The following is a 26,025-nucleotide window of genomic DNA, read 5'->3' as shown; positions in this document are numbered from 1 at the left end:
TACAAGCGAGAAATATATGGAGATATTATGTGCAGTAAACATAATGATAATAAATAAAAAAATCAGATGATATTTCAGCCAAAAAAAAACTCGAATTTTTTGGCCATTATAACGTCACAAGACAAAGAATCGACGACAAAATTGATTTGTAAGTGAATAAAATTTGTCCACTTTTTAATAGCGGATAAAACTTCGTTTTTCCGTTTAGACAATAATCCGTTTTTTCAGCCAAACAATTATTACAATCTTCACAATGTAGATATTAACGACCTGTTTTAGCCTGATGCTGCAAGTTCTCTGAGCTAATAACGAATTGAACTAGCTTTCGGAACACAGCTCTGTTGAGTACTCAACACAGCAGCCTCAAGCCAAACAAAAGAGCTGCATTAAACAACGACTCATTAACTTCAACACCATTTGTCATAGCACATGACTAGGGAACTATGTTCCGAAAGTTAGTGCAATCCTCTGCTGCCATCAGCATCAGGCCAAAACAGGTCGTTAAAACCTACATTGTGAAGTAGGCAACGATCATGCTGCTAAAAGCGAAACTCAATCTATTGCAAATATTACGATTTTGGTATTAAAGACGTCGCAATGAACGATATGTAATAATCCAGCTAAAAGTCGTATTTTTACATTGATTTGACGTCTGTAAACGTTGTATGCACGTATCAGAAACGGATTTTGCTGGCAGGAAAAGTGACAATATTTTCGGGTCAGTGACAACATTAGAAATTACAATAATAAAGTCGTCAGCAATATCACATTTGGCGTCTGTTCGACTCGGAAGATCCAAGAAAAAATAAAATTTCAGGTTTTAACTGACGTCATAAAGAAATAAGACAAAACCACATCTTATGGTAACCAATAATCCATATTTTTACGTCAATTCAACGTTTGCACAATAAAAATACTCTGATTTTGTGGAGTGAGTAAATGACTAAACATCATATACCGTATAATTCCGAGCGATAATTGCCAACTCAAATCAAATTTATTGAACCGGAAAGTGAAGCAAATAAGAAGTCTGTGGTCCAGTTGGCAAAACTGGTCCTGTTTACATTGATTGACGACCGAAGTCGTTGAATCAACGTAAATAGAACACTTTTGCGAGCTGAAAAAGTCGTTTGTATGTGTGGCCAGAAACCGTCGGTTAAACATCATCAAACGTTTGAAGCAAAGCAAAGTTTGAAAATTGGTTTGTCGGCAAGCAATAATGTTGCAATAAGCCAGACAGCCAATTAGTCATTTTTACATTGATTTGAGCGTCGGCAGACGTTGAATCAATGTAAAAAATGACTGATTTGCTGTCTGGAAAGATAAAACACCGCCAGTCACTGTTGCTGCATCAGAACAACGTTAAAAGACGTGAAAACCGCGAAAAAATCACCTTTCACAAGCCGAACAAAAAAAAAAAAGACAAAAAAAACGTGAAACAGCTGACACAAGAAAAGTAAAGCAAGATCGAGAAAAAATTTTGCGCTCACCGCCCTAAATTGAGAACAGTCTTTCTGTGCTTCGGTTGCCCAGCAACAAGCGCAGACGGATTGCATTTTACAAATTAGAGCAAAACTTGTTGAGGCCAGGAATAAGAAAAATGTCACACAAAGATGAGATTCGGATCGTTCACTCAAAATGTAAATGGGTTCAATATAACGGCTCAGATCAACATCAACCTACCCAGACAGCAAAATCCGTCGTTTTTACGTTGAATCAACGTAAAAGTGATGAATTTTTCTGTCTGGATAGTTGCAGAAAATACTCTGCAAAGAACACACTTTGTGCGATATGAATATTAAAACAGCTAAAAGCCAGTACTTCACCATTTTAACCAAACGTGGGGACAAGGGGCTATGCGAGCTCCCTCGTCTCCTTTGCTCCCCTGGTTAACAAATCCTTGCTCGAGAAAGCCACAAAGAAAGCTCTTGGTGGCAACGTTTTGATATTCTGACCACTTTACTTAAACTAAGTACTTTCCATGAAAAAAACAAACAAAAATAACAAAACAAAAAACGAAACAATGGCATGAAAAAAATTAGAGTGAATTCAGAAACTTCAAAACAATTAAATTGTAATTATGATTACAAGCAATTAACCAAACATTATACGATCAATTAACTTAATGACATCACAAGCAACGGTTTTGCAATTGTCACATGAAACGTGACGTCGCGTCATGGTCACGAAATATCATATGAAAAAGGTATTGCTTTGGAACGTTAGGAGAATATAGAACAGACGTGGTAGATATTTTTCACTAAGTGAAGTAAAGATTTAGAACTTTGCTGCTGAAACTGCAATATGATTTTAACGAAGGTATACCGGTATCATGCAGATAACGGGGTTATGTATGTATGTATACACATTACAAACAACCCATAGATTGCTGCATTTTTGTCAACACTCTGCTATATTGCTATTAGACGCTCAACACGCTCAGCTGTTTAAAGTTTGGAGCTTAAGAATTATAAAAAAAATATATCAGAAATTTAAAAGTGTTCATACATATACCTAAAGATCATGGCGACCTTTCTACACAGGCCATGACAACGTGCAGCTTAAACTCGACTGAAGGCCGATCTATTAGTAGCCAAAATCGCTGGTTTAAATTGATAATTTGAGCATTAATAAATATGCTCTTTGTGTATATTTTGTGAGGTTTTGAGTTACTTCTGTGCTATTGTTACCATTCAAATAACGGAATAGATTTTGGAACTTGTGAGGGAAATCCAAAAAACGTCTGGCAACACTGGTAAATGGGAAAATTTGTCAATTTGTTAACGTATTGTTAAGAGGTTTGCAGCGTTTTGAGATTCAGTGATCACACTTTGGCAATTTGTCAAAGCTATAATTTCAAACAAACATAAAGTAAATTAAACTTAGATTTCAAAATCGAAATTACATCCGCTTTCAGTCAGACTTCTAGTTTGCACGCTGTCAAGGCCTGAGTATATAGATCGCTATGCTCAAGATTCATGGCATTTCGTTGCACAGAGAGAGTTGAATTCTCAGAAGAAAAAAAGTTATGTGTAAACTTTTATAAAACATTTATTTAAGACAATTTTGGTAGAGACTAGAGAGGTAACTTTTTTAAACCATAAACTGACATAACAGCAACAACACTAAATTTAACATTACAAAAACAAAAAACAATAACCTGTTTTTATAATGTGAAATGTAGCGTTGCTGCTGAGTTATGTCTGTTTATGGTTTTATTTAAGAGTGTGAAAAATTTACTGAAATAGGTTGTCAAAGTAAGAATTTTGTTATAACAACGTCGGTTAAACGTTGCCAGAAGTCATGAAGGCGTAAAACGCAAAGCCTCAAGTGCAGAGTGATTTCAGGGAAGCTTCGTAAACTTGTGAATCTCGTTCGCAGCGTCACGCTTCAAGTACCGCGATCATCATCTCGTGATGAAGCAGATGATTCGTGAGCTGTCATCAGAAGACGGAGGCCATGTCTTCGTGGCCAGCCAGTATATAAAGATTCGAAAGTTCTTTTGGATTGTCGGTAGGTTTGCTCTCGAGCACGATGACTCTGTAGAGTTGAAAGTCACATGTCAATGTCTTACTGGAAGTTCTCATTTCTTTATCACTCAACTCACGTCTGAAGCAAGTTTGGATCGTACTGCAGTATAAGTTGTTCGGTGTTATAGTTATATTGAGATCAAAAAACTTTGTTCATTCGGGTCTATCCTTTTACACACACCAGTTTCCAGCATTTTAAGTTGAGACAAATTGCGCCGATGCGATTTGCCATTTGTTAAAACATGACCATTGACCACGCAATGCTTTTTTAAGTTGTTAATGTTTAAAGCATTTTATCCAATGGAAACTCAAAATGTCGTCCACTATTTAGTTTCGATTTTAGAAGCAACGCGGTCTGTGGTTATGATGATGTACTGTATTTAGAAATAAATGATCTAGGAACTTAAAAATTTCTTGGCTGTGGACAAAGTAACCTTTACGCAATGCTGTGGGATACGTATCAGTCTATGAATTGTAGATTGGTTTTAATCATTACACTGGTCTACACAAAATTTCAGGTTTGGTTTTTGACAACTCATTTTAGCTAATTTTGGGGCGCTGAATCCGAAAATGAACTCAGATTTTCTCTATCACATCACGTTTTTGAGATATGAAATATCCCTAATTTTTGAAAAAAATCAATTTTTGCCCCCCCTCTGTGGTCAAAACAAGGAATTCTGATAGCTTTAATTAGCAAACAAGCATTCTATATTATATTGACACAAATTTGCGTTGTCTTTATTAAAATTTCATGCCTTGGAATAAAAAATAGGCATGCAAAAGAGCAACCATAATAACATCAAACGCTACATTTTGCTGACGAACATGTCGATAGGACAGTGACAAGGTATTATCTGAATTATAGCCTACAGTTCACACAATATGCGCATAGACATTCCAATGGAGTGCAGAAATTCTGAAGACACACACAGAAATAGCAAAGTGCCAAAATAAAGATTGACTCAAAGGGACTTGGGCAGGGCGAGTTCAGAAACAGTAAAAAAAAGAGCTTTCGTAAAATATGAACTCTTCAATTATAAGCTTAAAAATGCTCTTTTGAGGGACTTTGTTTTATGAGCAGCATCTGGAATTTCTCTTTTAAAACTCCAGCAATAGTTGGCCATCATATGACAATCCCACCGACCTTGATAACGTTCCTCCTTAATTTTAATATCCTGGTGGAAACGTTCACCCTGTTTTTCACTAACTTTCCCAAGGTTTTCTGGAAACTCATCCGCATGGCTCTTCAAATAGTGAACTTTGATGCTCATCCTGCATCCCAAATCTTCAAAACTAAGCAGTAGCTCTTTTAAGAGATCTTTATAATTTTCTGCTTTTCTGTTTCCCAAAAAATTTCTCACAACAGCACCGAAAGCATTCCAAGCTCTAGCCTCGAATGGCAACATTGATTTTACAAAATTTTCATCCTTTAACAATTGCCTGATTTGTGGTCCATTGAAAATCCCAGCTCTTTTTTTCTCTTCACTGAGACCAGGAAAAGCATAACATAATTATAACATATATACTTAAAACAATCTCCTTCATGATCCAAAGCTTTTACATATTGTTTCATGAGACCAAGTTTGATGTGAAGAGGAGGCAAGAGGATCTTTTTTATATCAACTAACTGATCACGTATGATATTTTTGTCTCCAGGTGTCAAGGTGAGCCTTGGAGGCCACTCTTCTTTGTTCCAGTGCTGATCCTTGGCCCTGCTGTCCCAGTAGCATATGAAACATGGGTATTTGGTGTAGCCACTTTGTTGCCCCAGCAAAAAGTTCACCATTTTTAAATCTACACAGATGAGCCAACCATGCTCATGGTACTTTAACTTTTCAAGAAGGGTTTTGATGTTCTGATACTCTTCTTTCATTGTCACCGAATGTCCTATCGGAATAGAACCGTACACGTTACCATTGTGAAGTAGTACACACTTCAAACTTCGTTTGGAGATATCAATGAAAAGTCTCCATTCGTCTGCATCATACTGTGGTAATCCCATTTCTAGAAGAAGCCCTTCTATATTGTTGCAATAAACGAAATCATTGTGGGAAGCAACATATGGAAGCAGTTCTTCTTTCGTTTGCGATAAAATGTCACGCTTCTATCAGCTTTGAGAAGTTTCCTTTCCTGTAGCCTTGATGCCAATAACTCCGCAGATTGCTTAGGCAAATACAAATCTCTCACTAAATCATTTAATTCCATCTGATTAAACTGGGAAGGCTTGTCTGACAGATCCTCGGGTGATGGTTGAAAAATTTCACTTTCTCCTTCACTAAACGATGCTTCTGAAGAAGAAATAGCCTCTTCGTGTAGTTCTGGAAGTGATGTAAATACTGGCAGTGGCTTTTCATTACTGTGAGGAACTGGCCGCAATGCCGAATCTAGATTTGGATATTTCAAACGATGTTTACTCTTTTTGTTATACCCTTTCACACTAACAAGACAAAAATAACAATCGTCAACATGATTTCGTTGCTCTCGCCAAATCATGGGTATTCCAAATTTCATTTGTGAACCTTTTCCTTGCGACCAACTTCTCAGACATTCAACGCAGGTCTTGCACACTTTATGAGGAGCCCAGCTTTTGTCCTGGTCCCCCAACTTGACTTTAAAGTAAGCAAGATATGCCCTTTTTACAAACGTGGTAATATTGCATTGTTGAGACTTCAACATGAAGCATCCACAAATGTAACAAAATATATCCGGATCATTACAACATTTTCTTCTTTTGCTGGAAGCAGACATAGCTTGAGATCAAATATAACCATTCTTTGTTAGTAGTTTTCTAAGAGCGAGTTTTTCCACAGAAACACCACTATACCAAAAACTCTAACCGACTTGAACTCAAACTTATAAAGTACGAAAATACCTTTTCCTACTACAAACCACTTTTCAGCTTGAACTCTGATGTTGGTCTGTACAATGTACATGTGTTTTATGAAACTTCTAAATAAATCTTCCTTACTAAGCAAGAATTTATTACTAAGTCAAATCTACTCCCACCAGCTGTCTTCCTACGATATTCCATCTGCACACTGCACAGAGATAGCAGCTGACCCACAGATAACGCCTGAAAAGCCAAGACAGGGAGTTTAAGCCAGCATGGAAAAACTCAACGCTACCAATCTCCACTATGTCCTATTACGATTATCATAACAGGAATTTTTTTTATTTTAGAGGAAATCTGAACCAATTTATGAATTTAGTGTAAAAATACCTCTATGTTTGAAAGTTTATAGCTGTCAGAAAATAATTGTATTTGACATTTTACTGCACTAAAAAGGGTAAAAATTGGTCAATTTCATAAAATAATGGCAACGATAGAAAGAAAATTTGATGTGATACAGAAAATCTGAGTTCATTTTCGGATTCAGCGCCCCAAAATTAGCCAAAATCAGTTGTCAAAACCCAAACCTGAAAAAAAAAGTTGAAATTTGTAGACCAGTGTTATCGGACCTCGCAAAAGCCTCACAAAACAACAGCTCTCTGGAAGTTTTAATAACAATAAATTTTGGAGAACTGAAAAATCTAACAGCAGTCTGTAAGGCAGAGAATTCATGATTTTGATGTAATGAAACACATACCTGTAGCAACTGAGGAGACGAAATATCCTGCTCCTATCGCATATCTCCTGAGTTACTTCATTATTCCTAAAGCTTCTCCCTTGCATCCCGTGCTCATGGAAGGCAAGAATACTGTCTTGAAGGCAAACTAAAGACAACACAACAAATGTAGAAAAATATTGAGTACCAAGAAAACAAATGCTAGAAACAAGGTCTGTTTCATTCTGGTGGCACGTCATTCAGAAAAACGTGAAAGCATAGAGTCCATACACAGCTCATCAAGAAACAGTTTATTCAATGATCGCATGACGCATAATACCCTCGGCGTTCTAAATATGTAAAAGTAAAGTATTTTAGATAGATTTTAGATGTCTGTTTATTTATTCTTTGTACAGTTTCAAACTTTCTATTTTGATTAAAATCTTACCAATGTTTTTCGTTACAAAATCAAAGTGAAGTTCCGACGCTAATTTCCTGCTTGACTTCAACTTCCCCGACATGCTGATGATCTTAACGTCCCCTGGAAGAGAAAAATCTGATTTTCAGGCGCCCATCTTGAAATATCAGCTCGGGTTAGATTTTCAGACAACAGAATAATTCGAGAATAAAACCAGTCCAAGCTACAATGCAGATGATGAAAGCAAAATCCATTGCGTTCTTATTCTTATTCGCATTGAGAAAATGCCTGACACTGCATTCAACACATCATTCTATCATAGTCAACTGCTTACATACTCCATGCAAGCACAGTTCGATTCAACGGACTAACTAGTTTTAAGAGGAATATGCGGATAGACAGTGCGCATCGTATAAATTGCCCTTAAGGATAAAAATACACGAATGTTACACGAAAAGACAACAGTCATCATCATCATCCATTTCGCTTCAAAGAAGCCTGGTCCCGAAAAATCAGAGTCGACCAGTTGTCTACAGCAATTCCTCCATCTCTCTCTATTGTTGCCATAAAATAAACAAAACAAAAAACAAACAATAAAAGTAAATTTCGTTAACACTTAGAAGCGTGTTCCTATCACAAATCAACCCAAGGCTTTTTAAAAACTGAAATCGGTTTACTGCAGAGAGCAAGCAAAATCCACTAAAGGCAATGAAAACGCTGTAAGATGGCCGACGGGTGGTGGCCGCCAATCAGAAGCCACTGCCCTGGCCTTGGCAACCTACTTTCAAGGCAAATGAGCAAAGTGTCTTTCTCCAATTGAGTGATGTTGACAACGGCGAGAGTCGTCCCGCCGATCGGCTGATCACCGAACCATGACGAGTGCGTGTTCAGATTGACAGTGTTGAGGTGGTACAGGGATTGGCTCGTTTCTTTCCCTGTGACAACGCAACAGATGAAACATTGGAAGCTTAAGATTTTGCGATGGGTCTTTTATTTTAAATTGTATTGATATAAGAAAAACACTAGTTGCTATAAGATACCGCTCTTTAAGAACAGATATTTCGAAGAAACCGAGCTTCTGTCGTGTGTAAAAGCTACCAGGGCAAGAGAGTTCATTTTGAGTAGCTATTGCATGGCAGCTAATAGGAAGTGTACGACTGTACGTACACTCGTACAGTATATATATTTTCAAGACAGGAGATGCAAAACAGCACCGCCAACAATAGAATAGAATTAAGAAATGGCAATCGAATTTAAATTAAAAACTTGGAGATGAACAGAGCAACCGATTCGAAAATCAGTGCTTTCATACACCATTTTGTATGATCATTTCTCGACGGTATGCCAAGACCATGCTCCAATTGAAATCAATTTTTTTGCTATGCTGCCAATTTAACGTTAAAATAACATAAACTACTCACCAGCAACAGAAGTGGTGGTGTTCATGTGGCTAACCCCGTAACAAACCAGGGGATATTCTGCATCGGGGGTGACAAGAAGCTCAAACACCCTCAAGGGGTGAGGGAGGGGAAAATCAAATTGCTAAAAAATAGATAAAGTTGATGTATTTTACAGTTACACAACAGAGCTAGCGCACAGAACTCAGACAGCAAATCAACCGATTTTTTACGGTTGATTCGCTGTCTGGAGCACCGCACCTTGTCCGCAAGGTAGGCGGTTTGAGCAGGTGTCTCAAACATCGTCGCTTGGTATTGCACAGCAAAGCGGTGTATTCATTCGGTGGGCGCCACAGAATGTTGGGTGGTGCTCTTTAGGGCAGCACTGGAGTACGTTATTACACAAAAATGAAAATAAATCTCAGCTCGCAATAAGAACTGTTGAGATCTTTTTGTGACATATATGAACACTTTACCAAACCACTTTCTCAAACTTTACACTGTACCACGTTACTAGATTAGTAAACTAATCAAAAACGTTGTACCTTAATCAGTAGGAACTTGTGCATTGGTTCGTACCACTGCAGCAAGACTATGGATTGTTGGAGAGCCGCACAAAGATATTTGTATCCGTTGTATTGATTGCGGACCACGGAACATCGCTGGCATCCTTTCGTGTCTGGAACTTTCATGGATACGGCGAACCTCCTGAGAAGATGAAAAAATGTAACTCCTTGAGACACAACTGCTTGCAAAAATCATCTCATGGCACAAAAGTATGACAAAATATCTCAGCATTGATTTTAGATCGATTCTGCCTCTCATTCCAAGCAGACACTTGTGCACAAGTGTGTAAAATTTATTCGGTTTTGTGTTCCGGACTTTAATGAAGGTTCGAGCATGGCCAACGCAGGTTCGCAACTGGTGATTTTAGAATATTCGCTGCATCAAGTCACCGGCCTTGTATGAACGAAATAAGATTTGAAGCATGTTTCGCATATTTCAAAATATGTGAACAGTCAAATTTTAAAAACAACACTCATGCACCATGTTAACAGTTTCTATGGATCAAACCAGCGAATTGACAGCGACCAGATCATTGGAATTTTGGAAAGTTGACCCTTCTTATTTGATCTCATTTAGTGATGTGCTTTTCAGCTTTAAAAGCATTGCATAAATGTATCAGCACAGAACTTTTCTTTTTCTAGTTGATCTAAAATCAGATGTACTTGGATTTAAATTTCCTGATAAGGACTCCAAGGAAGTGAAAAACGTTTAATTGTACCTTAATTTTTTACTGCGATTAAGCCATGTGGATTTTGCATGTTTGAATGCTGAAAAGTTTGGTTGTCCATTCGGATCATTATCTTTTCTAGCAATAGCTGCAACGTTCGTCAGATGAATATGAAAACAAAAGCAGAAACATACGAGTAATTTCATCGCTCTGAAAATGCGCATTGCAATGGTGCACAAACGCCAGCAAAGCAACAAAACAACTTACATGTTTGCTACGGCAGCAGCCGACTTTGTTACATGTAAAAGCAAATAAGCGATGTCATAACTGACCTTGGCACTATTCGTTCAGGTAGGTGGATCCTCTGGTTCCTCTGAGCATTCTCGTGCAAGCCGACTAGGTTGTGAGAATATAACTGGGGAGTTCGGTTGCCTGTGACGAATGTCGGAAAGGTTACACTTCTGAACAATTCTATGTCAATCTAGGATTCTAGGTGGATAGTCAAAGGAATACGCTGCAACTTCAAACGATATTCACTGAAATGCCAGTTATTTTATAAGCAAAAATTCAGATGTACTACCTGCAGTACTGCACGTTACGCGAGCATATTAAGACTTAGTGCGATTACTAGGCACTGAAAACAGGATAACATGGGTTCGGTACCACATACCTACACTTTTTTATTTTCGAGACGACGCAGAACAGGAGCTAGCGCAAATGAGCGGTTTGCGATGAATCAAGAGGGTCAAAATACTAGTTAAATATTGCAGCCGAACAATGCGCTGAATAAAACTTGAAATTACTTGATCAATCCAGTTATACCGTAAGATCGTAGTTGCATCGGAAAACCAAACGTAACACCTTCTTGCCCATGCAGCTTGCTGTAAACCTGTCGCGCCCTTTCATTGCTTTTAAAAAAATTGTCCTAGGACGGAGAAAGCCTCTGATAGCTTAATCCTAGCAGTTTCGCATGCTTGCAGAGACTATTAAGATCACTGACGCAGACCCGGTCAACGAATTCGACAGAGAAAAGGTTTTACTTGTTGCTGTTATTCCATTTATGTGATTCACTGGGTACCTTTCAATAAAGAGCGGTCCTTGAAGTTCGTGGCTCAACTGCACACCTCGAGACTTAAACCAGTGTTGCTTTAATTCGCCGTTTCATCAACAGCAAAGTCGGGTGTAAATTTAAGATATCAGAGACTATGATTTTGAAAACATTTCCCCTATACATCTAGAATCTAGATGAGCATTATATTCTTCAAAATATTTGGTGTACACTCCACAACAGTTAGTAATATCTGCGCTGTTCAACCAAAGTACTCGATCCAACAACAAAGAAACATTTACGAAACCATGAGCTAATTGCATTAGAGTGATTGTGCGGTCACAGACCTGATATCGACATGAGGACATTGCTGACAACGTACAACCACACGCATTTCCTCGGGAACAGTTGCTCCATTGTGTTTTCGTGCAGCTCATGTAAGTTGAGCGTGTAGATTCCCTCGTCCGCACCAAAAAGAATGTACTGGTCGTGTGAGTCAGGATGAACCTTGTTGGAAGATAAATTGCCAAACATCATCATTTAGGGACGACAGGGGGGTCACGATCACCCTTCATTTGGATTGACCCAGCTTTTTTTTCGTTTTTGTGGAAATATTTGAAAGCAGAAATTTTAGCTAGTTAGTAGAGCTTTGGGCTGTTAATGAAAAATGAAAGGAAAACTTGACCTAACCTAACAAAACGATACACACATCTTGTGAAATACACAATTTTAAAACGTTACATTCTTTTTATTGCAATGATTTTGTCAAGCAAGCTGAGCACATTTTGTGATAACATTTTCTTTGTTTCAACGCGTTTATGATTTTCTTACAGCGCCTGCAAATGGCGAAAGGAGCCTTCACTCACCCAACTTGAAGCGCAGTTGATTTTTAGAGGACAGCCATTAAACACTTTGGTAAAACATGCTCCCATCTGCATAAAAAAAAACATGTCACAGGCTTACTGCATAAAATGAGGCATAGAAAACAGGGAGAGACAAAAACGACATTTTCAAAGCTGTTTGAAACCCATTTTCCAAGAAACAAAATAAAAATCAAAGACGAACCCATTTGAATCAGTAAGTCGCTGCTAGTGTCGTTAATCTCATGACAAATTGACGAGAAAAGAAACCCGATTTACTCACATGCACTTTAGGGGTGGGGGGAAGGCCGTTGATCAAATTCAAGGCGGAAGCGGGCTGTAAAATGACAACATGTTCCAGCGTCAATTGAACAAGATGCTAAACCGTTGTCTTTTTGCATCAATTCAGAGTTTTTCTCAATTTTTAAGTCTAGGTCCGAGCAAATAAAAAATGCCACAGTCGTATCGACAAAACTTGACATTTTAAGGCAAAACTTAACTTCTATTTTAAAGTTTAAACAGCAGATTGTAAGATTCGCAACAGTAAGACAACGGATTAGCATCCAATCTACAGCACTCACTTCTGTCTTTGTTAAATAATGACAGGATTGATGTGACATAGACTAAAACAAAACAAACCATGGAAAAAAAACTTACAAATCGTTGGAATAAAATCACAGAAAAAGCTCCGAATTAAGATTTCACCAAAATGATATTTTTAAGCAAAACCAATCTTTCTAGCAGTGAGGTTTTTAGACAAAATGCTGCCAGCTCTTTGCGGAATCAATGCAAGCAAGCAAGATTTTTCGTTACTGTTTTTAATGCAAGCTTTGTTGAAGTGCAAAATGAAATCAAAAATAAAAGCTTTAGGCAATGTAATCCAAAAAGAGCTCATGATATACAGCGAATCTGACGGGTTATACGGATATTTGAATATTGTGTGTTTACACTTTGTACAGCACACTTCTTTCGAAAACCACCCTTTAATCACGTCAAAGGCGCACTATGAGCATAAGCTGCAGAGTAAACACTGCAAATAGCTGTGATTAAAAAAAATAAAAATAAACAAAAATAAAAGCATTCTCACAAGACATTTTTGGGACGCTTCATTCTCGGAAGGAAGCGGAGAGAATTCTTTGGTTTGAACTGGACTCCCTGTCGGTGTGACGTCATCGTCGTCGGCGAGGGGAACGTTCTGTCGGACGATGGCTGTCGGTTGCGATACTGGTCTCCCAAGTAAACTGGTTTCTTGAGGGTGTCCGTTGACCGCCCTTGACATGGGTCGGACTGGTGGTCTACCAGTGGCCGGGTCAGCCAATGCGCCTTGTTGAATACCAAGCAACGCAGGAGAGTTTCGTCTTCGGGGAGGTACCACCGGGGGATCTTCTTCAAAATGTGACCCATTGCTTGGGTAATTTGAATTATATGGAAGGGGTTTTGGCGGCCTCAGAGGCGCACCGACAGGCGATGAATTGTCTCTTGGGGGGCGTGAAGGTGGGCCCATAGCACCCGGTGAATGACCCAAATAATCCATTCCGTATTGTTTTGGCTTGAAATAAAAGCAAATTCATGCAGCATACAATAAATAATCACTAATTTTTCAAAAATGCATAAAGCAATAATAAAAGAATCAAGCACAACCAAAAGGTTAAATGAAAATCGAATGCATAAAACAACATTCTTGTAGCAAGCACGCAATCATCATGGCGCTGACGATGTTGTTCTAACTGAACATTACTCAGAAAAGAGCAACATTTTAAAACAAAGAATCTCAATTCGAACTAATGTAAAACTAGATTTCTTTTAGGCATTAATAAAATATTATCATTTGATTCGAGAGTTTCTCACTGTGTACTGTCACCACAAGGAAAAGAGGTCGTGTTACCTTTGGCGGTATAGGAGGTCCTAATGCGTCAGCACTGACACTATTTTTAACTGTCCTACTAATAGCTTCAGCGCTTTTCAGAGTGCCGGCGTCACTGCAAAAAAGAATATGGTAGTTTACAAATAGAACATGCTGCTAAAATTAAAACTTTCTTCAGCCCGAAATGGGGTCAAATAAGACCACAGCGGTACATTTGTTTATTTGTTTAAATGCTCAATCAAATCATGATGTTTGGAGTTTTTTATCCTTACTAAACGCCTGATGTACAAATTTGAGTTAAAATTAAAGTTTAACCTTAAGTTCGAAGCGCTGGGAACTTTTTGAAGTCTCACGCATTCCCAATAGTCAGTGATTTTTTTTTTTAAATGGTTTTGTTTTGTTTTTTAAAATGGTTTTGTTTTGTTTTTTAAAATGGTTTGGTTTTGTTTTAAAAAAAAAAAAATGGTTGTAAACAAGTGCCAAATAAATGTTTGCAGAAAATTTTTGCACCGCATTTTGTGAGTTTAACAAATTGATCAGCTTAATCTGCGGTGATGTACATCCGCTTGCTGAATACCCAAGCAGTGTGGAGAGGTTATCAGACAGCGTGTATCAGCAGTAATAGACTTTCCGGTCATTCATAGTAAACAACAGCTCAGGAGAAAAACAAAATAGTCATCGCTTCCAGCAGCTTGTGCTTCAGTATGCAGCATGGGGCCTTTGGAATTTGCAGACGTTAAATCAACGTAAAAATGACGGGTTTTGCTGTCTGTGAAGTTTCTCGGGAACAAATCGATGTTTTTTAATTATATTACAAAAATTGGTATCGCCAAAGATGTTACAAATTCAATAGAATATCGGTAAAAACTTAGCTTCAGATTTCAAGCCGACTTAATTGCTTACTTGCTTTGGGCACTGTCTCCGAGCCATCTCTCATCTGCAAACTGTGCTACCTGAAGAAAAGAAGGTGTTTAATCTTGTACATATGGAAAAGTGAAAGATTAATCAGAAGGCGATGGGACTAAAGGGCGAATGTGCCGCCGATAGAAACGATAAAGAAAAAATGTGAAAACAATCGCGATGAGGAAAAAATCGGTCACCATCACGGGCGGAAAAGAATCGGCCACTTTTTCTCAGGCAAAAAATGAAACAAAACAACTTACCTCTGGTTCAGTTTCCCTGTGAAGAGGTGGCTGGAACTGCACATTCTCCACTGCAAAGCAAATCGAAACCCGTTAGATATCTGCAGAAAAATCTGAAACAGTGACTTCGCGGTAGTCAGCCAAGGATTTTTTTTTCACCTCTCTTCTACTAGTCCCATTCAGAACCCGGCCTTCGACAAGCTAAGAATAAAATCACAATTCAAAAATTTTAGCAATTTTATTGATGGTGGTTGATAAACACTTTTGAAAGAAGAATCTTCTTAAGTATATACGCAACAACAGCACTGCATTCATCATGTTACAAATGAAAAAATAACGCTTTCGGCTACACATCATTTAGTACCCTTTAGGCATTTGAAGATCTGATTCACATTGTACTTGGCCTATCACCAACGTTTTTCTGGACAATCCTTTTTCAGTCGGCGTGCTAGAGAAGGATAATGCTAGAGCTTATTCTGCAATTGCAAATCGTTCTAATATCACACTCAAAAAATTTTCATAGCAATTAAAGCCTATCGAAAAAGCCGCTCTTTAAGAATTAGATTGTTCCCATGAACCATGTTTAAAGTTTCGAGAAAAATCCGTTTGAAGTTTTGCAGGAACCATTTGAGAAAAGTATCGAAGTTTTCATTGAAAGAAATGAGAATGCCGCTCATGTCCGCCTTTATTGACTATAGTATAATATATATAAAGAGTAAATCAAACATGATCTTTCTAAGCATACTGAGTACTGACTAGTGAGTGAGTACTGTTCCGCGCGATATCTGAAATTATTGGGAAGTCATAGTTTTTTTCATCAAGCGTCTTGCGGTTTAACTTACGAAAGGCGGTCACTTACTCATAGCTTCCGACTTGGTCTTATTCTGTCGATCATCTCCACCTTTGGAGGAGCGGATGCGGACTTTTGACACCTCAAAAGCAAGAACTTCTTCCTCGTCATCGTCTTCAGCACCTACGGCGCCCTTAAAAAGTGAACTTTTGTTTACGAAAAATGGCAACACTAGCTAAGAATGGGAGAACCAACCCAATATACGATGCTACCACAACAACAAAAGACAGTAGTGTTCTTTTGTTTCTCAGAATTTTCTCAGTAAGAAGTGTTAAGTTCCACTGAGGTTAGTATTAGTATCTTTTATTGAGATTTTAAAAAGTATATTCACAAATAACAAACATGCACAACAGAAGTGGCTATATACTTCTTTCGCTATGTTTTGTACAACCTGTATTGAAGTTGAACCAGAAATAAACCTGAAGTAGTACCTAGATTAAACTCTACAAAACACGATATGTAGAAAATAAGCAAATTTTTGGTCAGACTTGTGCCAATAAGAGAATGGTAGCTTTGACAATACGTTAAAGCTAAAGTGATTGTCTTTTGTATTCAACCTATAAAACAGACTACTTTTTTTAATTCAAAAAGATGCTCAGCTGCAAGAATACTCGTGACATGCAATTTCATGAAAAGATCATGTAGTTTCGGAAATGCATCGTATGTTAATAGAAATTATTTTTTAATAAAAAATTACAAATTAAGAATTAAGTATACTCCACAAAGCTCTCTGTGGATCAATAGAAACTCCACATAAACCACCGCCGGTTCACTTAGACTACGTTACAGAAATTCATCATGACTTAGCAAACAAAATTTCACTATAAAACACTCACCGGAGACCCAAGCTGAGGATCGCGAAACTTTCTCAGCATATCTGCCCCCAACTTTGCACTCAGGCCATCTTGCAGGACAAAGGAATGCTGAAATTGAAAAGGGAAATCGAGATATCACGCACATGTCAACAAATAAAAAAACAGCGCTAAGTGAATGGCTGAAAGCGTCGACTTTAGCTACTGCCCACTTTCATTGGTCGTCTATAAGAGACAGCAATTGATGCAACGGAATATTTTCATCTTCAGATTTAAAAATAAAACGCTAAAAATGCATTTTCCACCTTACCTGAAGCATTTTTTCAGCTGAGGGACGTCGCTTGGGATTCTTTGTCAAAGCTGCTTTGACAAATGATTGGAAATCTGCCGACCATCTGCAAAAGCAGACCACGATTCAAAATGAGATTAAAATTAAAACTAATTGCATGGGATCAGTTGACAAATCAACTAACTTTAAAATTCCCGACTTATCCTTCCACCATGACATAAAGAAAAAACCATCATTGGTATTATTTTTACTTTAATGTGGACACTGGACAGACGTGAAATCAAACCACGGTCTACTGGAACTAACGCCAAGACACAGACCAGTCAACAACTGAGACAATAACTTGCTTGGCGATCGAGCGCGACTCATTAAGGTCAATTTCAAATTTAGTTTAAAGTAGTTTGCGTACGCATGTGAACAATGCAAACAATGTGGAAGGCTCATCCAACAAAATGAGGTGTTTTACGTTGACTCAACGCAAACGAACGTAACATCTCCATTGTGACGTTTCTGGTGTCAATGACAAACCAATTATCAAAGGTCAAGTTTAACAGCAAAACATTAAACGCGGTTTACTTTTGTCTGTCTTTAAGCTTTGGAGGAGTGTAGTTGGACTTGGACATCAGGAACAAAGCTCTCATCGGATGAAGATCAAACATGGGAGGTTGAAGTTCGGCAAACTCAATGGCAGTGATTCCGACCGCCCAAACATCGCACTGCAGCAAATAGATTAAAGTTTTCAAAAGTTTACCTTTTCTAAAGAGAGAAAATGCCCTTCTAGTCACATAGCGGTGCTCCAGACAGAGCAATGAGAGCATCAGTCGTTTTTGTATTGATTCAACGTCTGCAGACGTTGAATCAATGTGGAAAGGAACCGACTTTTGTCTGGGGGGTGGTGTACAACAAAACGACAAACTTCAGTCAGTCCAGAGGTAGTAATTGACTAAAAGGTTAGGAGTTACTTGCTTCAATAATAAGCCAAGGCTTATAACGTATAGCCAAATCCGTTGGCTCGCCCGATGATGCAGAAAGAAAATATAGAGCAACTTTACCGTTTTACTGCATGCATTGAAATGTCGTTGAATTGCATTGCGAAAATGCATTGAAGAGAATATCCGCCGCTAACATGGCGAACTGGTAGAAGCGACAATTGTAATCCTGATACTGACGTTTCATAAACTACAGACTACACGCATAGTCGGTAGAAACTAACCAACCAAGATCATGTGCAACTCAAATGATAAGAATGCCGAAAAAATCTTCTAAATTAAACTGGTAACTCACCTGTTGGTTATAACCTCCCTTTCTCTCGACAGCGGCAACCTCTGGTGCCATCCAGTAAGGCGTGCCTATGAAAGACTTTCGCTTTGCAATTGTTTGCGTAATTTGTGCTGACACGCCGAAATCGGCCAACTTAACGAACCCTTCGTTGGTCAACAGTATGTTAGCACCCTGCAAAAACGAGACAGTTGAAACAAAAGAAAATGAAGTTTGTTGTGAAACCTAATGCTCAAACAGAGCGACATGATATCTTGAACAGTAGACAGAGGCGAGACATAAACGGCTAGCGAGCAAAGTTGGTCGTTTTTACAACATCTGCAGACGTTGAGTCGTCTGCAGACGTTGAATCAGCGTAAAAACGATGAATTTTGCTAGCCGGGCAGTTGAAATGTTGCATGTTTCGCGATTCATTTAGTTGACTGGCTGTCAGACGACGACCATGATGTCACAAGTCGCCCGCGAATGTGAAAACAAGAAAGTACGCACATAAAAAAGACACAATCGGTCCACTTCATCCATACCATGAAAGTAAGGGGAGTAACTAACAGGAGAGGAACCAACTCCCTGACTACCTAAATATAAATCAGTGGGCCACCCTTTTTCTTATTGATAGCATCAAATTTGCACGAAAAATGCGGCCAGTGCCCAGTAAAACCACATTGCTACAAGTATGGAGATACCTGAAAAACCTGTGTTGTCAATCACAAAAGGCAAAAAAAAAATGAGAAAAAAGTCTTCAAAGTGTGACATACCAACCAGGTAATGTCTCCAAGCAGCTATGGTACAAATATTTCATTATACTGCACAAAAGGTGTAAAAAACGCATCAAAGACTAGATGTTGTATTGATTGTGCTTGACTGCTTGTGCTTGTGCACATAAAGTTTAATGTGTATCAAGCTTGGTATGTCCAGGGAGCACTAGACTTCAACGACAAAATAGAAACTATAATATGTCTAGATTTAGATAAATATTTGTAGATTTAAATCTGAGCTCTAATTTTCTATTTGAGAAATATTACGCACAAACAGTAGCCTGAAACAGTAGCTTAACGTAGTAACATCACATCATAAAACAGAAGAAAACCCCATAGCTATACAATGTTGATCAAACCTGTTTTACACAAACAACTGCCGCACTCACTTGCGGTTAACTTATTAGGCTACTTAACGTTTTTCGATTCATCAATTACAGTAACACGTCAGCACAAAAGTTCTTGCTAACATGATTCTTAAAAACCGGCTTAACAATGAAATGAAACTTGTTGAATGAAAGTGTAGCTCTAACGTTACAGGAAGATCGTCAGTACATAGAACTAGTGGGGATCGTAGAAAGACAGGAAACCCAGGACCGGTAAGCGACCGCACCACTTAAAAGGTGTATATACAAGTTACAAGATACCAAATCAAACTAGTGCTGTCATTATTAGTGCCAGCAGTAAAAATGGTTTGCGTTGGCGTTTGCTGCTGTTTCAGGAAGCGTTCCTGCCAATGTTTCACAGCACATAGACTTGGTACAGGAATTAGACTTCAAAAACGACTTAACCTATTACAAGTAAAAATCTCTAGATTGTTGTTTTGGATGAATTTTGCCGTTAAATGACACAGTGATACATGCATGGAAAGTGGAAGTAAACAATGATTCAACTTCATTGCTGGATTAAGTCTACTCAAACAAGAACAACATCAGATACCTTGATATCTCTGTGCATTTTCTGTTTGCTATGCAGATAAGCTAGTCCCTGAAAAAAATATGTTGAAGTTAGACTCGCACAAGTAACTGCTAACAATGCAATACGTCGGCATATAACATATGTGCTTACTGCTCAGTCTTATTGGCTACATTTCAAAGTTAATTATATATAATAATGAGAAAAAAATGTAACGTTACTAACTGTATCACATCAGCAATAAGTTATAATACAGTATGGAATAATAAGATGACAGCAATGTCTCTGGACTGGATAAATGTCGATTTAGTACAAATGACCTTTTGCTCTCGTGTTTTCCGAAATATAGAAACACAACTTACCTTAAGTGTTTCCCTACACACATAAGCAATCAACTTTTCGTCCAACGGTCCAGTCACTGCAAAAGAACAAACAAACTAAAAAATAAAGCTAATAGAGTTCAAAAATAAAAAAGAGATAAATTATGGTGTGAAGTGCTTTACTCACTATTGTGTGCGAAAAGCAATACATATGAGTAAAATAGATCTCGTGCAATTAAAGAATGCAAAAATGAAAAGCCTAACACATATACAAACACGTAACATAGTCAAATACCATGCACAACAATTTATTGTCTTGTGAAACTAAGTATTTTTGACAGAAAACAAACCGACAATAAAGCTGTTAATGAAAAAACAATCCAACTGGATGTCATAAAAACTAATACTATTGTTATATCTCGAACGCTTTTTAAACTAACTTTACCCCATTGATTGTCCAATAAAATGTTGTAAGCCAGTAAAACATGTGTTAACTTATAACACAGAGATATGACTTAACCAGCTAAAAATTACATATTACTTTATGTGGGTCTGCTACTATTCGGTGAGTCCGATTCGGTGAGTCTGATTCGGTGAGTTCCTAACCTATAACCCCTAACCCTAACCCCAAACCCCTAACCCTAAAACGGCAATGATAATTAGGCTACGGTACCCAATAATTTTAAAAAAAATGAAAAAATCCCCCGTTAAGGGATCGGACTCACCGAATCGGACTCACCGAAACGAGCCATTCCGACTTTATGTAGTGGTATGTGGTAATGCATTGTGGCATATGTATGCTAAGCGCCAGTACGGTACTGTAATAGCTGACAGTACATTTAGTTTGTTTTGAAGAGGCGAGATATTACAGGACCACTACTTATTCCAAATGGCCAAAAATTTAGGAAAAGTTTTTTTTTTATTAGAATTCAAAAAATGTGCAAAGAATTCGGTACCAGACTTATTCATATTTTGACGCTGTGCGATGTATCTTGCATTGCAACAACTTTCAGTAGAATTGAAAACGCAAAAAGAAATGAAACAAAATCAGCTTCCACTGGTTGAAAGCAACGAGGTGATCACACAGCTAAAACAAAGAGTCTCTTTTCATTGATTCAAATGCAACACACATTGAATATAAACGCAGAAGAGACACGCTTTGTTAGTTGATTTACTGTAAATGGCACTTGTTTTCTCTTGGCTTCTTTTAAGGTTATGCAAAAGCAAGTGTTTACATTGAGGTAGGTGAGAGACTGCTTTTTTTAGAACATCCACGTTTTTCAAGAACACCAGGGATATAGCCTACTGAATGAACTGAAAGTGTAAGACTGAATTCATTCGCTGTCTGCGATAACACAATGAAATTGCACAAGATATGACACTGCATGAAACAGACTTTCATTGAGAATTAATGTACCGGTACATTGGAACAATAATATATATACTGTACTAACTAAAACATACCATGATATATGTCTTGCATGGAACCACCTCCGCAATATTCCATGGCAATCCACAACTTATCTCGTCTGCAAAAGTACACAATTTGCATGTTTATTGTCACCGAATTATACATTAAAACAATGTAAAGTATCAGATATTGTTGCAAAAAGAATAAATTGACTACATTTCCAAGACTTGCCAAAAGGGCATAGTTATTAGTTACCTTAGTAAACACAGGCCAGCGACATTTGTCTGAAGTAACAGCAGTATAATATCAACCAACATCATAGTGACAACACTTAAATTATTGCAAACAGAGAGCCCCATATTAGGAATGCACCACAAGTCCATATCAATCCGTCCTGTAGCAGTATGGCTTACGTCATCATAAACAACATCGACTGAAAACTCGAAGTGAATCACATACACAATTACACACCGCTGATAAATTTCTATACATAGGCTATCCACATATCGGCCAATAATGTGACACCTATAACGCGGTTGCGTAGGCCTATCAATTACCACTTAAATATTAAACACACATTTTAAAGTTGTTGGTTTTACTTTGGTTAAAAGATTTTAATTTTCCATGCAATAACAGTGCAAAAGCGACAAGCAAAATAATTCGAAAAAACCTTCATTGCAACGGTTTTGAAAGAATACAGTGTATATGTTCGGTCATATATATTACACTATTACAGGCACTGAATAAATAAACCAGCAAGCAGGCGAGGTACGATTGAAGTCTAGACACATGATCATAATTGCATTTGTTTAGTTTAAACCTCTACTGCTCCTGTGCACTGTGCAGTGTGCAAAGCAGAAAGTTCCTTTGTGCCACAATAAAGCTTTGTTGCTTCTATGGTTGCCTCCCAACACAAATAAATGGTTCTACTTAGAAAGTCTCAAAAATTCTTTGAACGCACGTCATGAATCAAACTTTAGGCACCGGTAAGCAACTGCCATTTTATAATGAAAATTGCAACCAAATTGCATGAAGTAAAAACGAGGTCAAAAAGTAGTGTAACAACCTTCACACCTTAAATAACTTCCAAAATAAGCTACAATATTCATGTGTTTGCAGTCCTTCATCATGATTATCTCCTGTTGTATAATGGAGAAATCATCACCTAGAATAAAATATATTGAGAACTTAAGTAAAATGTTTGTTTTGCGGCCACACAAACATATAAAATCAAGTATCAGCAATACAAGGTTTAGGCTAACATACATATGTGCTTTCAAATAGGATAACAAATGCAATATCAAAAGTTGCAAATATCAAGATAGACATTGTCAACAAAAAGCACAATTAGATTTTGACTTTTAAATAATACCAGGAACTGATAAACTTGCTTGGGTTAAATAAGAACGTTAATAAGTTGGTGAAGACGAATGGAGTGAGGTGGTATGGGCATTGGGCATGTTTTGAGAAGAGCGCTGGAATGCAAGTGGAGGGTTGTAGGAAACAAGAAAGACCAAAAAAAAACGTGGAAAGGCAAGTTGAGGAGGAAAGCAGCAAGGTCGGCTTAATCCTCTCTTGATGCTATAGAATGATTGATGTAGAGGCAGGGTGTAAAGACGATTACGGCACATGGAGGTAGATCCAGCCACCCTCGGTAAAGGGGACATCACCGGATGAAAACAGGACTACCACTACTACAATACTACATAGTACTACATAGCATAAAAACTAAACTTTTACCAGGTTCAAGTTTAATGACTTTGATTGCAGCCAAATCTTTTGTTGCATTGTGACGTGCCTAAAAATAAAAAAAAGTGCAATAGTTTATTCAAGTTTGTTTACGCATAATTATAAATTCATATTGAATTGCACATACAAGCTAAAACTTTTGCCTCATGCCTGTTTTATCATATATATAATTATACTGTATATACACAGGACAATATGAGTGGTAAAATGAGAACTAAACTACTTGATGAGAACTAACCTACACTAAGAGTTTGAAACAACACATAGGGCTTTGTAGGCAGATAACAATGCTTGGTTAAGTATTTTTTATATCGATAATTTAACTCAAAATTGAAGAGAAGTCTATTTTATTTTTGCCATGTGTAGAGCTACATGTCTTGAGATATTGCTGATATTTCACAGTATATACTTGCTTACTGAGGTGACTGAACTTGCATCCTTTGTACGGTACATCTTTCTCTTGTATCATAATAAACCCCAAAAATATCCTAATTTGTACTTTGCTTAATGCTGATATTTAGTTAAGATCTAAATTTCATGATGTTACTTGTGAATTGTTGTACAAGGAAGATTGAGATGTCGTTACTGTAGTAGTAAAGTGTCAGCGCTCAAGCTATATGTCACGACACATGTGCTTATGTTTGTAGTCTTTACCCTGTAGATGTACCGTATTTTTTTCTTTTTTTATGTAACTCCAGGCCAGGCCTCTAAGCTCCGCGACCAAGCATGGCCTTTGGCCAACCAAAGCTCAGCTCCTTCATGGCAGCCAAATTCTCACGCCCAGCAGCCAAAATAAAAAGTCTGCTAAAAATTTGTGTTTTCAAAACTCCGTTAATTAATATAGTGTTTTTGTGTTCATTCAGGTAAGAACGATGCAAACAAGGCCTTGAAACATGTTTGCAGTTGTATTGAAATGCAGCCGTTGCTTCGCAAATAGGTTTAAAGCTAATCTACAAATCTTTATAGATTGATGCTCAGACTTTTGCAAAACTTTTATCAGCAATATTTCTCATCAGTGTGTGAGAGACTTTGCCTTGTTGTGAAAAATTTGAGCGAATTTGAGTGAAGACAGTTTCATGCACATAACGCGAGCGGAGATAAAAGTTTGAAATACAAACAAATCAGAGAAATGTAGGCTTGTGGAAGCCAGCGATAAAACATAGCCTACCGGTACGGTAGTTTCGGAGACCATATAAAGATTTCTCGGTGGCCATGGCCGCGATAACCACTAGGAGGCCTGTAACTACATATGGGTGTGTAACATGTAAGCATTTCCGAAGCAATTAAATAATAGGGTAATAAAATAATAGATGTTTGTAGGTAATAAATTTCTTTTTTTACAATTTATTAAAGCATCATTTTTCCGACATGCACTGAGGCCATGGAATGTTTTCTTCATAACAATCATGCTGCTAAAATCGAAACACAATTTTTTGCTATGAAATAATGTTTAACAGAAAATCTAAAATTCTATTTTAATCATTAAGGAAACAATTTTCTGTACAGACAATAGTAATATAAATTACCTTGTAAACGTCCCCATAGGTCCCACTTCCCACTCTTTGTAAAAGCTCAAAATCATCAGTAGGATTTTTACGAGAGATGTCAGCTGCTGGATTGAGCATCATGGTTTGAGGATAAAGATTAACCAATCACTTGTTCTACATGTTATGTGCATGCACTATTTCTAAAACTTTAATACACTAACCTTAAAAGCATAAGGATTGCAGTACAGTATGTGCATTTGTGCAACCATTAAAAATTACTGTTACATCAAAACTAGGTAGTAGTATACAGTACGGTACCTACTTAAAATGTGAACCTTCACATTCATGAAGTTTTCAAACCATAAAAAATGGGATTACTACTTCTTGGTTCAGACAGACATGATAACACAGGGCGATGTCGGAATGGCCCGTTTCGGTGAGTCCGATTTGATGAGTCTGATCCCTATTCGGTGGTTTTTTCAAATATTTTTTTAAATTATCGGGTAGCGTAGCCTAATTATCATTGCCGTTTTAGGGTTGAGGGTTAGGGGTTAGATGTTAGGAACCCACTGCATCGGACAAATTAAGTCTCACAACGGACACACCAGTTTTAACGTCGATCGTCATGCTTAATTACTTTATCTCAAACTATATTTACGGTTTAGAAGACTTTTTAAAATTTCAGCGATGTCACTCTGAAAGGCTTTCATCACACCAACAACCTGAGCTTGAAGAGTCATACCTTTCACTAGGCTTTTTTCCTTAGCTTAGGTTTATTTTCGAATGTCACATGAGGGTCATTCCATGCCAAATGAGCAAATGGGTTACACCACATGTCATTGATTTTATTGAAATTTGGCATACTTGTAGATGTCAAAGAAATATTAAAAATGGAAAATTTTAAATATTAGTAATAAATTTTAATTTAGTAATTAAATTTTAAATAATAAATTTTAAAAATTTTGGAAAATTTTAAATATTAGTAGAGTTATGGTCATTAGAAAAATCACTACTTTTGCCTGTTCTGCTTCAGTGATTTTGTCCAATTTCATATTATATTTCTAATTTCTTAACCTGTGATCAAACAAAATGGCAGAAAATTGCTAGACAGACAGTTTAAG

General features: G+C 37.5%; 1 protein-coding gene across 1 annotated transcript; it reads right to left on the bottom strand.

Moving 5' to 3' along the window:
- Positions 1-25,045, bottom strand: LOC145768098 (mitogen-activated protein kinase kinase kinase kinase 5-like). The gene is made up of 25 exons (XM_082579570.1): positions 24,944-25,045; positions 23,409-23,466; positions 22,743-22,833; positions 21,722-21,786; positions 20,300-20,355; positions 19,962-20,009; positions 18,274-18,441; positions 17,566-17,705; positions 17,011-17,095; positions 16,725-16,811; positions 15,898-16,021; positions 15,060-15,109; positions 14,800-14,849; positions 13,918-14,011; positions 13,120-13,581; positions 12,316-12,369; positions 12,039-12,104; positions 11,520-11,679; positions 10,457-10,556; positions 9,436-9,598; positions 8,915-9,035; positions 8,276-8,428; positions 7,524-7,616; positions 7,118-7,244; positions 1-3,540 (listed from the first exon to the last, which is right to left on the bottom strand). Exons 1-25 carry the CDS (start codon positions 25,043-25,045, stop codon positions 3,444-3,446), a joined length of 2,814 nt encoding a protein of 937 aa, XP_082435696.1. The 3' UTR covers positions 1-3,443.
- Between the last annotated feature and the right edge of the window lie 980 nt (positions 25,046-26,025).

This window comes from Aplidium turbinatum, chromosome 4 (assembly GCF_918807975.1).
Source record: "Aplidium turbinatum chromosome 4, kaAplTurb1.1, whole genome shotgun sequence".
Lineage (NCBI taxonomy): Eukaryota > Metazoa > Chordata > Ascidiacea > Aplousobranchia > Polyclinidae > Aplidium > Aplidium turbinatum.
This window is presented reverse-complemented; position numbering and strand designations above follow the sequence as displayed.